The sequence below is a fragment of the Thunnus thynnus genome, chromosome 1 (genome assembly GCF_963924715.1).
Source record: "Thunnus thynnus chromosome 1, fThuThy2.1, whole genome shotgun sequence".
NCBI classification, from domain to species: domain Eukaryota; kingdom Metazoa; phylum Chordata; class Actinopteri; order Scombriformes; family Scombridae; genus Thunnus; species Thunnus thynnus.
In genome coordinates this window covers 15,699,698-15,713,068 of record NC_089517.1, presented here as the reverse complement: position 1 = coordinate 15,713,068, position 13,371 = coordinate 15,699,698, and the positions used below count along the sequence as shown (strand labels likewise).

The window sequence follows — 13,371 nt, the reverse complement described above, 5'->3', positions numbered from 1 at the left end:
GTCAGGCTACATTGCGTTGTACCTTCATTCCTGCTGCACAGACCTGTTAAAAACGCTTTGCTTGTGTGATGTACAGGATATAAGAATTGTAATCATGGTGAAGAATTGATAAATATTAGAGAAAAGACAGCCCCTTGTCATGACAGCCTTGAGGCACATTAGAGTGCTCCATCACATTCTGAGCAAGTGGCCAGCAGACAGGCCAGAGAGGAATGCTAATGAGCTGCTTGGGGGTATGATGTTTGGGCCCTAATAGCCTGTAGAGACTAAGCCATCTGAAAACAATCTATTCTCACAATGAACCTCGATCAATTACAAATTGATTAACGTCGGGTTCAAATAGTAATAGATCTGCACTTCTGTCTCGCTTCGCTGTACAACAACAACATTTTTGTTTGTATTTCTGGAAAGTTTGAAAACTTTGTAAGATTCAGTGTTTGTACAGCATACTCTATATTTCATATGTACAGACATTTTATTTTTCCCAAAGCAAACCTTCTCAGGGTGAAATCTAGAATAATATTCAATAGGCTTATTAAATATACAGTAAGAGAAGATATTGTTTGTTATATATTGCTTTAATTTCTTTTTGTATTTTAGTCTAGAGCTTACTTTGTTGAAAAATTTTCCTTTATGATAACAGTTTTCTTTCTAAACGCTGATTTATATTGTATTTTTATGACAAATTGCGTTGAGTCTGCGACAAAGAGGATTTTGACCCAGAAATCCTGGTCAAAGCACAATTGTCTGAAAACACTGTCATTTTGTAACAATGGTTTTCAATTGCAAGTGAGTAACAACATATCAAGGGTTAATTCAGTTTTTGTTACGAATATGACACATCCTGTAAAAGGAGACTCAGGCACTGATAGACGGTGCTGGTTCCAGGCTGGCTCTGTGTCGTTGTCTATCTCAAATCACACCAGGAATGGTGCTGTGAGCAAATTGACAGAGGCTTTTCAAGGGAAAAATGTCAGCGGTGTAGGCAAACTACAACTTTTTGAGAATCAAAATGGATGTGTGTTCCAGAAAGAAATAGATGTAGCCCTGGCTCAGTGCAGTGTTCATGCAGCCTTAGTCTCCTGATAAGCTGTTTTTTTTAACTATTCAGCACCTCCGTGAGGAAAAAATCTCTCATTTCTGAGGTTACATCGCGTTAATATTGCAGAACCAGGCAATTTCCTCAAGATAACTGCACAACACTTTCATAGACATTGACCAGTCTGTATCATCTTTCACTTTTCCCTTGTGCTGTAGTCATTGCTTTCCCCCCCACCCTCTCTCTCTCTCTGGTAATTTTATCTCCCTCTCTTCATTTTAGGTTTTTCAAGGGTGTGGCCAACCAAAACCTTCAGGAATAGGCAGGTCTACGCGTGGCATATCGGATATGTTCAGTGCTCGTTTCAGACCCTACACCCCTGAGGAAAGACCGACCACAGCAGCTGGGACAAGCCTGGATAGATTGGTACGTACAGTAGAGAGACAGGATAAGGAGACAGAGCAACACTATAAACTGTGATTGGAAAATACATAAATAAATAAGTGAATAAATGATTAAATACAGTATGTAAAAACCTTGAATCAAACTATATAAGCCACTGTGGTTTGCATTTATATTTTTATAATGTCAAATGGCAAAATAATTGTGAAATATGAAGCATAAATAACAGTATGATATAAAATAGTCATGGAAAACTAGGTTCTTAGAGAGAGATGACTGAAAAGTAGAAAGTTAATACATTCCTTAAATACATCTTTAATTGTGGGGCTTTCACTTTGAAGCCTAAAGGAGACTGAAACATCCAATGCACATTCATTTTATTGAAAAAGTCAATTCTACCAGCAAGTGATGCTGAATACTTTTAACAGCTCAACTGGTTTTCTGAACAGAACAGGACTGAACAGAAGTGTGTCGAGAATTTTTCACATATTTTTGGTGGAGGCATGCTGAGCTTTAAGCCGATTTACGAGGGCTCAGGTCCAAAGTCTGAAATGCAATTTCAGTTTGATACACACTCAGTGCCAGAGGATGCAGAAATGCCACAAATGCACATGCTTATTCACATAACCAAGTTGTATATATTATTTAGGCTATATTCCCAAGGTAAGAGTGTGTGTTACTGCAGAAAAAGGGCAGAAACCATTAGAACAGAGAGATTTTATTCATGACAAAATGCACCTAATTACAAAACAGACCTATGCCTTATCCCTGAACTTGTATCTGTGTTGAGAGGCAACAGCAGATTCAACATCCACCCACTAAACTTCAGGATGGTGAAAATCCTAAGACATTAATTGAGGCTATAAAAAGATCTATTGCACCATCCCATGCCACTGAAACACATTGTGTAGGAGGCTTTGCATGTCAGGCTCCAGTATATAACAACACAGAAGCCCTCAAGTTGACAAGATGTGACAAGCCTACAACTGGGGATCTACTCTCCTGCTAGCTAATTGTATTGCACTGTATGCTCCTGTGATGTCTGTATGTCCTCACAAAAGCCCCCTAATTATCACATTTTAAATATGATACGATGCTGTAGCTATTGCTCTTTTTTCAGTGTCCATCTGCATTATTCTACTTCTTCCTAATAATAACACATCATAGTGTCTTGAAAAACCTTTATGGAATCCTCCCTTTAAGAAATGGGTTATGCAACATTTGTGTTTTGAATAAATTAAACTCAAAGATATTTCAGTGGAATAACAGCTACAATGGTAACAATGACAGCCATGGATTGGTTATTATTAAACCATATTTTTTGTGTCATCCATTTGTCCTTTGACCAATCCATTTAACAAATGCTTATTTGTGTAATTCCTTGTCCACTTGGCAAATCCATTTATTAAATAAATTATTGTCCTTTTAAATAAAAGGTACACTTGGTAATCTTCTGCTTTATAAATTGTTTGACAGGATTAAATGGAATATGTGCAGAAGCAGAGAAGCAGATTAGAGGCTGCAGTGTGTTTTTACAACTACTCTGTACCCCCAAGCCTTTAGCAGCAATTGTAAGAAATAAACACATGTGAAAGATGCTATAATAGCCAGACCCTTAAAAATGCTATCCTTGGATGCAGCATATCTTAACATACGTGCCTTGTTGGAAAAGTCTTACCAAACACCTTTATTTGCCCCCCAATTTACACATAAAAAGGAAAAAGAAAAAATAAATGCTCTCAGGCCCATTTCATATAAAAGATGAGAAAATTTCAGAAAAGTAAGTAGCTCAGGATAACAACTGTTAATGTCTAATTATGAAGCAGGTTAGGTTGAAATATATATTTGCTTTACACCAAAAAGCTTTAAGTGCTTTTGTTTATTTTTCTAAGCTGCACTGATTGCATTAAATGCAATTACTACTATTCAGACTAATTCCAAACTTTGTGCTGCTGTTTGCATGCAGGTCTTGATCTTTGCATTGATCATATTTGATGGCAGCAGATTTCAAACTGCAAAATTCATTGTGAAGAAAATGGTTTGAGGTGCTAAATCTCATAGCAAGATGAGGCTGGTGGATGGAATATTTCAGCAGAACCATTTATCATTTAACTTTTTGCTTCATAACTAATAGACATTCTTTTGCTCCTATTCTCTCTCTTAGTTTCTCTATTTCTCCAATGTCCAATTAAATCTCTTTCTTCTTCATTTCTCTGCTGCTCCCAGAGGGTTGTCTGGAGGACAATGCAACAAAGTGTAAGGCTTCCACTCCTCCTTTTACTTTCACCAAATCATCTGTCTTGTGGTGTTTTAATCAAGCTACTCCAGTGCTTTACATTATTCAAAGTTGATATTTATTGCTTGTTTTTGACATGGCTGTTTATTGGATGGGGAGGGGGGATTCTAGCCTGGAACTGAACTTTAAGATTTAAGAACTTTAAGGCTGCTGAGATATTTGGAATAGTCTTGCTTCGTTTCTCATTTATCTGTCAAAAATCATTTAGATTAGCAGTTCATTGGTTATGACTGTTGCCTAGCAGCAAGGAGGTTGTAGGTTTCAATCACTGTCACTGGTTCCTCTACATTGAATACTTTGTTCATAGGTGTGATCAGCATATGTTAGTGTGTTAACCCTGTGATGACCCAGCAAAATATCTGGAGTGTTTCCTTACCTTTTTCCCAGAGCATGCTGGGATAAGCTTGAGTACCAGCTGTTGGCGTGTGAGATGTAAGAAAAGTAGAAGTATGCTCTCTTATTTTTGCTCGATGATGATGTATTAGGTGATCTGCATGAATGTTTTTGGACTCCACACATGGGTTTATACAGGCTAAAGAAAATTCTGTTAAGTTGATTATCATTCATGACGAGAAGCTGAAGGATTTTGTTGAGCAGGGTTTCTGACAATTTTAATCAGATCTTTAATCTTAATCTTTTTTTAATCACATCATGAATATATCTGGAAATGCTATTATGATGAGCTTTTGCAGTACTTAGCTGATCTATCAAACAACCAGTGAGCAAACAACAATCAGTGACACCACTTTTTGGCATGATTGCAAAACAAATTGTTCAAGAAAATAATAACACAAATAGCAATATATTGTTTACATTGTGCCAGAATAAGCAACAAGATGCTTGTCACTGCTAATAATATATTTGTTCAAAGTTTAAAGTTTTATTTGTCACATGCACTATTACATATGTACATATGTTCATATGTACATATGCCAGTCTATTTTAAATCTATGGCTGAACTACATGTGTACATATTTATTTGCCTGTTTATCAGTGAAGGCCAGATTTATGTGCATGAAATCACAATGTTTGATCTGCCATTTGTTACATTTACACTTGCAAATCTGGATGTAATTAGGATGATTTGCTAAGGCAGCAGCTAATTACATAATCAGAAACTGTTGCTGCCTTCTACACACATTCTGTCATTGACCAAGAGGTCAAAAGTTGCGGGTCAGTGACGGGATTTACCTGTATCACCAAGTTTGATAAAAACATGGAGTGGCTCTGGGCACAAAGCATCAGAAACAATCTATAGATATGATTGATTATCATTGCAAGCATTGATGGTAACGGCCGAAAGACATCAGGCTTGGCACGTAGGCAGGGTGGAGCAGGCTTTTCTACCTGCTATACCAAATCCCATCACTGCATGCATATTGAGTTTTGCCAAGTGAAAATGCAGTTGGTTATGCAGGGTTTGGAGGCGTTGGCTATATTAACTGGTACTGAATGAATTAACTAGGTCATTTTAACTACAGGATCATGAATACACATTGATTTGATTGATTTATTTTAATGTGCGATGTAAAAAAAACCACAAGGTTGCACTGCTGCATTGCATCGCCTCTAGTCCATATTTATTTTAATCATTTTTAAACAGTTTGTACTCATTTTTTACACAGTTCTATGTAGTTACCTGTTGGAGCGCTGCGTAATCGCACGTAGAGAAAAAAAAAGTACCAGCCGCATAAAAATAGAGGAGAGCAGCGCAATGCCTGCACAGGTGCATGCAGCTTCCATGGTCAGTCTAGCAACTTCAGTTGATTACAATGGATGTGCTCTGCTGTAGCCATACTACAGCAGATGTGTGGCGCGGCATCTGTGCCTGGTGTATTTCAGCCATAAGGCTCTCAGTCATCTTTTCTCTTTATGTATTTAGTCAGAGGTGTTTTCCTCTTTTAATCACATTTTTACTTAAAAGGCATTCTGGGTTTGCTTCTGGAATATTTGTGATAATGTATCTTTCCACTGTATTATGTGCATCTGAAATCATAGCTGAATTAGGTAAAAGTGCAAGATCACAAAAGAATTAGGCAAATAAATGTGCTCACATACTGTCTGATCCACTTACTTCTCCAGCTCACTGCTAAACGATTTAAAGCTGAAAGAGCTGGTGGGCTGTTGGTGGTCTAAGAGTCTTGTGGCTTACTTACTCTTAAATCTGAACAATTTAGACAGTTGTCAAAATTACAAACTGGCTGTGTTCAGTGGTTTCATCGTACAGTAGTGTGGTACTGGTATTTTTTTTTACAAACAACACCAATAACTTAAAAACACAGATAAGTATGATCACAATACTCCTTTGATCACAGATGCTCTGTGCTGCAGGAAAAATTCACAAAATACACATTGATGTTATGTAATCCAACGCTGAACTCTGTTCATCAGTATTTTTTCACTGTTTCAATGGATTTAAGTGTCTTGTATATAGCACTGGAACATGCACCGCACCATGTATTGGTATTCTGAGGGTATTGAGAAGAAATGTGTAACTTGGATGCACAACACCATTTATATTCTTAATTTGTTTTGCCAATGATAAGCAGATGTCTGAAGAGACAATGCTGACAGAAATTACTTTGTTCTCTGTCAGTTTAAACTAACATAGCTGACAGGACATTACTGTCAAATTCTCCATTCTGTAAATGCTAGCAGAAAAAAATGTGATGGATGCCCTGAAGGAATTCCATTATTGATTTATTTGACCAACTTCTAAATATTTGGAGCCTTTCTAATGGGTGTTTATTGTTGAGCACTGTTGAAATGCGGATGCAGTCATTAGCAGTGGCCAAGCCCTTCTCCACACTCCATTTCACATTGTTTTAGCAGCATGCCAGGGCCAGGAAACGATCTGGCAACCACCATTTTTCTCAGGAAGGAAAAAAAAGTGGAAAATAAATGATCAGTGTTTTATTTCTTCAATCAATCATAGTAATCCAGAGATGATAGGTACCACCTATGTATATTTTAGGGTGCATTTGTTATTGTAGCCACACTGTACTGAGAGGATACTAAAGGATTTCATGAAGATTTAGGCAAACACACTGTGAATAAGAATGCATGAAAGAAACCCAGAGCTGAGCATTCGTCAGCTTCTGAATGGGAGGAGAAATCACTATTCCCACATGAAAGTTTCTTCCTGCCAGAGTAATCACTCATTCAGAAATGACTCTGCCCAGTGCAATTGCAGACACAACTGCCAATTATGACCAATGGTATCACGGCCAAATTGCTTAAAACCATGCGCCATGCCATAAAATGGATCTAGTTGCAGCTCTAATGAAATTCTGGCAGATCTATTCTCTACAGTTTTTCTCTTTAATAGCCCAAATTTTTTGTGCAGACCAGCAGGCAAAAAAAAAGAACAAGTGTTAAGACCTGTTAATCGCACTGGCATGCTAATTCAGTATATTGGGCACACTGAGCTAATGTTTTAGCAGCAGTAACAACCACAGGGTGTGAGTGCTGTTGGGATGTCTAAACTCAACAGTACATTGTGCTGACAAAGATCAGGGGAAAGAATTGCACACTTTGTGGTGTTAGTACTTGACTGCATTTTTGAATAAAATCCTTTTGGCTGGTGGAGGATGACAGACTACAGTTCATGCCACCTGAGAACTTGGAGCACATCATACTGTATATGTGATAAAGATAGGAACACCAAGGAAATCTAAAGTGGTTTACACAAGACATAAAAAGGTGAAACGACAAACTATAAAAGACACTCAAAAAATGTACAGTATTGTGCTACAATGTGAATACAACTCTACCTTCTACCAAATGTACTCACTACAAGTCTGCCGAATCAATTTATGCTCATTTATTGCTACATTTTGTTTTTTTTCTGTACAGGAACTTTGCTGTGGGTGTACTATGAGTATTGTTATTATAAATCAAGACTTTCAACTTTAACAGCTTCAAATGGTGACATGAACTCAAACACTTTGTTTTGGGAGAAGCAAGAGCCAGAGATTGTTGTTGTGCCCTATTTATATTAACCATTATGTTATTTTGGTGGGCATAGTAAGGAGGAAACATGCTGTTAAGGCTTTGTCTATAATGTGTTCTAATAAAGAAACAGACTGTTTATTGTAAATCCAATTAAAACCTATGCTGTAGAATCTACATTTTGCCAGTCTACATTAAATCTTCATTTGATTAACAATGAGTTTCAAATAACGGGATGGTGTGGACTGTGTTGCCTCAGTATTCACCTCCGTGGCGTAATAGAGGGCAATGAATCCGTCTGTCCAGAGGTAATTCTGTCTGTCAAAAGAGATGGAAATCTGACAGAGACTGATGTGTAATCAGCCCTGCTCGCTCAACAGAGACCTGTCTGTGAAAATGAATTAGGATTAATGTATGTCGATAGACACAACAGATCAATGTGGCCACCTTCTAACTCCTCAGCATTTAAAGGCTGCCTTGTCATTTCACTTATCATTACACCCACACTTTTCCCCACCTGCTTTAATTCCTCACAGTAGTTTTCTCTTTTACATCTTGTGTAGTTAGTCTTTTATGTCCTCCTCTTTAACTTCATGCTCTACAATTTCTTATGCTGAACCCAGTCTATACAGTTTCCTAGAGATGGCTGTCCTCTTCACATTAGTTCTTCTCTCCAACAGTTTCAAGCCTCGCTAAATTAGCAATGTACACACTAACTGAAGCATCACAGACAATGCATCAAGCATTTCCTTCATGGATGTGGTTGTTTAGGATTTTAATGCTCCACTCTCACACAATTGAGCAAAATGTAGCTTGAAAGGAGGAACAACTCGCAGTATTCTGAGTCAGTGTGCCTATTTCTGCTGAAAATGAATAAAGAGGAGTAGACACCTATGACATACCACAGCATGATTTGTCTGTTCTGCAGTAAGATATGATGGTAAATTACAAAGCAATGGTGATGTTTATAGTTTCCAGTCTCTCCACCAGGTTTCCCTGCAATCTTTTCTAGGCTGTTGCTGCTTACCCTTCTGAGAACTGGTCTTTATAATCTTACACTACAAGAGTGCTGTGTGATTTTATGCCCACAAAATGAACTGTTAGAAAATTTCTCTCTGTGATGGCGCAAAGATTTCCTGACAGATTCCTCGCCCGCTCAAGCGTAATAAGCGTCAATGGCAGTCTTTCACACCTACTGTAGTCAATATGAACGTGTCGATTTTGTGTGAGATTTCAAAAATCAGGCTGGGACAACCAGAGCTGAATTTGAGAAGTGTGTATCTCCCTGTGCAACATTGTTTACTGTGATTCTCGCTTCACAAACATGATGGAAATTCCAAGGGAGGTTGTTCAATTTATTTATTGCAAACACTGCTGAGAGTTTAGATTTAGGTTTGTCTAGTTTCTACTCAGGAGTGGATTTTTCTGACTTGACAACATTTTGAAAATAAAATAACTATGGTTGTTGCTGTGGAAGTACTTTGACTATTATTATTATTATGAATCAAGAGTTTTTGAGAGGAGTGAGAACAAGACTGCTGTTGTGCTTTAATTTTTTTTATTCTTTGACAATTGTATCTTGTGCATGAGGGGAGCAACTGCACAACCCCACTGCATCACACTGTTGTTTTGGTGGACTACTGTAGTAAGGAGGAAATATGCTGTTAAGGTTTTGTTCATGCAGTGTTCCTATAAAGAAACAAACCATTCAGTGTAAACTGAGCTGGAAAACCTGCAATCATCTCAAAATGAAAAGCCTGTTTTAAATCTTCATTTCATACGCATGTATTAATTTATTGCGAGCAGCACTGAGAGTTTAAGTTTGTGTCGTTTACACTTGTAATCAGAAGTAGGGGACAGTACTGATTTAATGTTCCCAAATAAATTTAATGACAAACAATAAACCAGGCAACCAAGGGAGATGTGCTGGTGGCTCTTATGGGCCACCAGAGTTTAGTATTGTCAACAACAATAAATTTTATCATTCATTTTTCTCCTGTATCTTATGGAAATGTATACTATTTGAGGAAAAAAGTAATTAACATACTGCTGCATGCACACAGTAACAATGCAGCCAGTGTGTCCTGTGCAGTACACAGACTCAAGCACTCTCGGTGTGCTGTCCTAGAGACAGTCTGATTAATAATCACTTGGCTGTGTAATGCAGCAGCGAGTAAAAATTTCCCTTTAAAATCACCAACGGACAGGATCTAATCATCTCTGGTACCATTATTAATAGCCTGTGCCCTCACAGAAAATCAGACCACCAAAACCTGCAGGTACTATATGTCCATGAGGTAAACAAGGAGGCATCTCCAATCACAGGTAGTTCATTCACTGGATCCCAACACTTTCTGAATCAACCCAGTCTGTACCTGCTGCTTGAACACACTCTTAACACTGCATTATCTTCAGTTCCCATGTAAATGAGAGTAATTTCCCAATTTGAGCTACTGTAGAATTGGACCAAAACTGGTGGTCCACCAAACCTGGCTGCTTTACCATCTGAGCAGTTTGTCAGCAGGTGATGCCAGAAAGCCACAGCACATACTGGAATCTGCCTCAGCTTCAGTCTCACTGCTCTTCACCAGGCTGTTTAGTCCACTGCTGTTTCCCATGACATAGTGTTGTTAGCACGTCAGCCTAAAGGTAGAGGGTGTTTACCTTGCTTTAACACAGCAGAGCCTTGTGAGCTTAACTCATCTACGTGAGTAGGCAGGCAAGCTGAAATAAACCACAGTGTGTCCAAGGAAATCCTATTTAGCGCATTATTCAAAGCACTGAATCACAAAATGCAGGGCCATTGTGTCTGAAGTAAGCTAACCCAATTGCTATGAGCATAACAAGGAACTGACCATTTTATGTTGCTTCCCTTTGGAGATATTCCTACTTTTTTTAAATACTTCTTAGCCACGCTTTATATAATTCAAATCCCCCTTTGCTGAGAGGAGGACTTTTTCAATCGTTGGTGTCCATGTGACCTAGAAACTGGAGGACTTTTTGTGATCCTGCAGTCTAACCTTGCATATTTATCAAGGTTAGACATGCTCCATTTATCTGATGTTGCTGCTTTTCTCAATAAAGTTTGTGCCAAGATGACCAAAGCTACTTTTTATAATGCACTGATTGTGTTTCAATCCAGATGCTAAAACAGGGTCTGGGTGTAATCAGTCTCATTTTTGTGCGTTTTGATTCTGTATTCAAGTTTGGTAGGAGGTGACAAGGATTTGTTTCTCATGCAGTGTCACTCTGTGATTATTTGGCTGGACACTAGAGTAAAGAAATCCAAAGGAACAAATTATTCTCAATTTTAGTGTTTTTATGCTGATAACTAGCACAAGGTCAATCAAAACTGATGCCATCTCCAATGTAAATTATTCACTCATTTCCGTAGCTGCTCATTACTGTACTGATGAAGGGGTTTGACTCTGTTCGAGTATGCACTGGACATTTCACTAGTCCTTTCATGGCATAACACATTGATAAATATATTTGCATTTTTCAGTGAAAAATCAGATTAACACCAACATGCAAGGGATTTAAACTTATTTATTCCATAAAATATAGAAGTGTGGAACAGAATATTTTTATCATTGGGTGCAATATTGGTGTGTAACAATAGAAAAATTCCACTATCATATGCCTTACACTTCTGAATAACTACGTTGATTGTATTTTTTTCACCTGTGAGTCCCCATGTTAATGCATGTGCACTCATTAATTTTGATGCCTTGCTGTATTTATGAAAACTGTAACCAACTTAGTTTTCAAGTTGCTTTAGTAACTTTACCTTACAGCGAAGCATCTGTTTGTAAAGCCTTTTCCCCCAAATGGTATGTTTACCCTTGGGATGGGACATGAAACCAGCTGTGTATGAATCTTCCATCTGTGCTTACATTAGTCAGGTCACGGTTTGTTTAGCATGAATATGCTGTGCTAAAACTGCTCAGTATCCCTATCATTGCAGGTCCAATTTTTCTGCAATATATTAACATGAGTTCGGTTTTGTCCAATAGGAAAGTAAACATGTCAAAGATAAAAATCAAACAAAAGTCATCAAACAAAAAACTTTGCCTATATATTTTTCTCATGATTTACAGTACGACACACACACTCTCTAATAAACACATTCACTCACCTGCAGACAACTGCAGTTTGGGCTTACACATGTACATTATAGTACAGTATATTCCTAAAGTTCAGTTTTCCCTTTAGAATATTTATACTTTGTCTCTTTGTTTGAAAATTCATAGCTGTCAATTTCTATTGCACCACTGAAGAGACAGCTCAAATTAAATGTCTTGCAAGCCAAGATTTTTGTCTCAGTAGTGGGACTATCCTATAAAAGTTTGAGAAATAGGCCTTTAATGCGAGGGTTAGTGTGTGTGTCTATTTGTAATTCATCAGAACAGGAGTGTTTTTACTGAAGTGCTAGAAATAACGCTACATATTTCATTTGCCTGTAGTTCATCTTGGGACTTAATCGAGTCATTATGGCGGCAATGTCTCCCAACCTGTGCACATACTTCTAAAGGGACAGGTGCTTAGATGGGTGCAGGTGCTTTTTCCCCTAGTTTTATTTTTATTTTCATTTCATCATAATGGCAAAATAGATCAAATTCAGATTTATCCCAAACTATTGCTAACTAATTGCAAATTTTTGAGCAATAATGAAAATGCCAAATAACATAAAAGCAAATATTTCAAAGAATTAGGCAGTATCTGATATCAGTGTATAGGAAAAAGTAAAATATTTGCATGACAAATGAAGACAAGACTAACAGACACAGTTGTAAAAGGGCTTTTTTCCCTTTAAAAGGTTCACCAGGCAGTGAAAGGCATCTCCAAGTGGACACGTATGAGGACCTCCTTAATACTGGCTGCTTGCTTGTTCTGTCTCTCTGGTCACATATTGGAAAGTTTTATATTTGTTATCTATTCATGTGCTCAATCCTGATCTTAAACACACTGGATCAGATGCAGTCCAACACCACAAATGCAAATTTTATAGACGTGGCCAAAATTATTATTATTGGGACCCTTGCATTTTATTAAAACAATGCACCATTCTCCCCGAACAGTGTAGAAATTAAAATATATTTTATTATCAATGCATGTCTATGTTTGGTTTGCAGTGGAACAAATCAAAAAAAGTTGTGAAAATAACTGAATTTATTCTTATTCTACCAATACATTCTAAAATAGCCTGGACAAAATTATTGGTACCCTTTAGAGGTTGAGTAATGGTCTCTGGCACAACTTCACCTACTTCCAAGGTGCACGGAGAAGGGAAAGAAGTCTAGAGAGATGAGAACTCCAGCAACACTTGTAGTATGGACAACAACTTTATTAGTTGACCGACGTGTTGCTGGAGTTCTCATCTCTCTACCCTTTAGAGGTTGTAAGAAATAATTGATTTGTAGTAATACTTTAAGTAGACTATTGTGTTTTAATTAGTATCAAAGGTGTTTTCAATCTTATAAACACTCATGCAGCCAGTCTAAAAGGAGAAAATTACTCACTCTGCTGTTTTGTGTCACTGTGTGCATCACACTGAACATGGAAAACAGAAGGAAAACTAGACAGTGGTCTGAAGACATTAGAAAAAAGGTAATAGCCAAGCATGGTCACCGTAAAGGTTACAAGACCATCTCCGAAGAGCTTGATGTTCTGTGACCACTGT

General features: G+C 37.6%; 1 protein-coding gene across 1 annotated transcript in view; it reads left to right on the top strand.

Annotated features, from left to right (window-relative positions):
• Nucleotides 1–13,371, top strand: part of gpc6a (glypican 6a) — a 166,538-nt gene that overhangs the window by 135,027 nt on the left and 18,140 nt on the right. Inside the window, exon 6 of the mRNA XM_067586549.1 lies at nt 1,322–1,465. Within this exon, the coding sequence (XP_067442650.1) occupies nt 1,322–1,465 (144 nt within the window). The remainder of the gene's footprint in view (nt 1–1,321; nt 1,466–13,371) is intronic.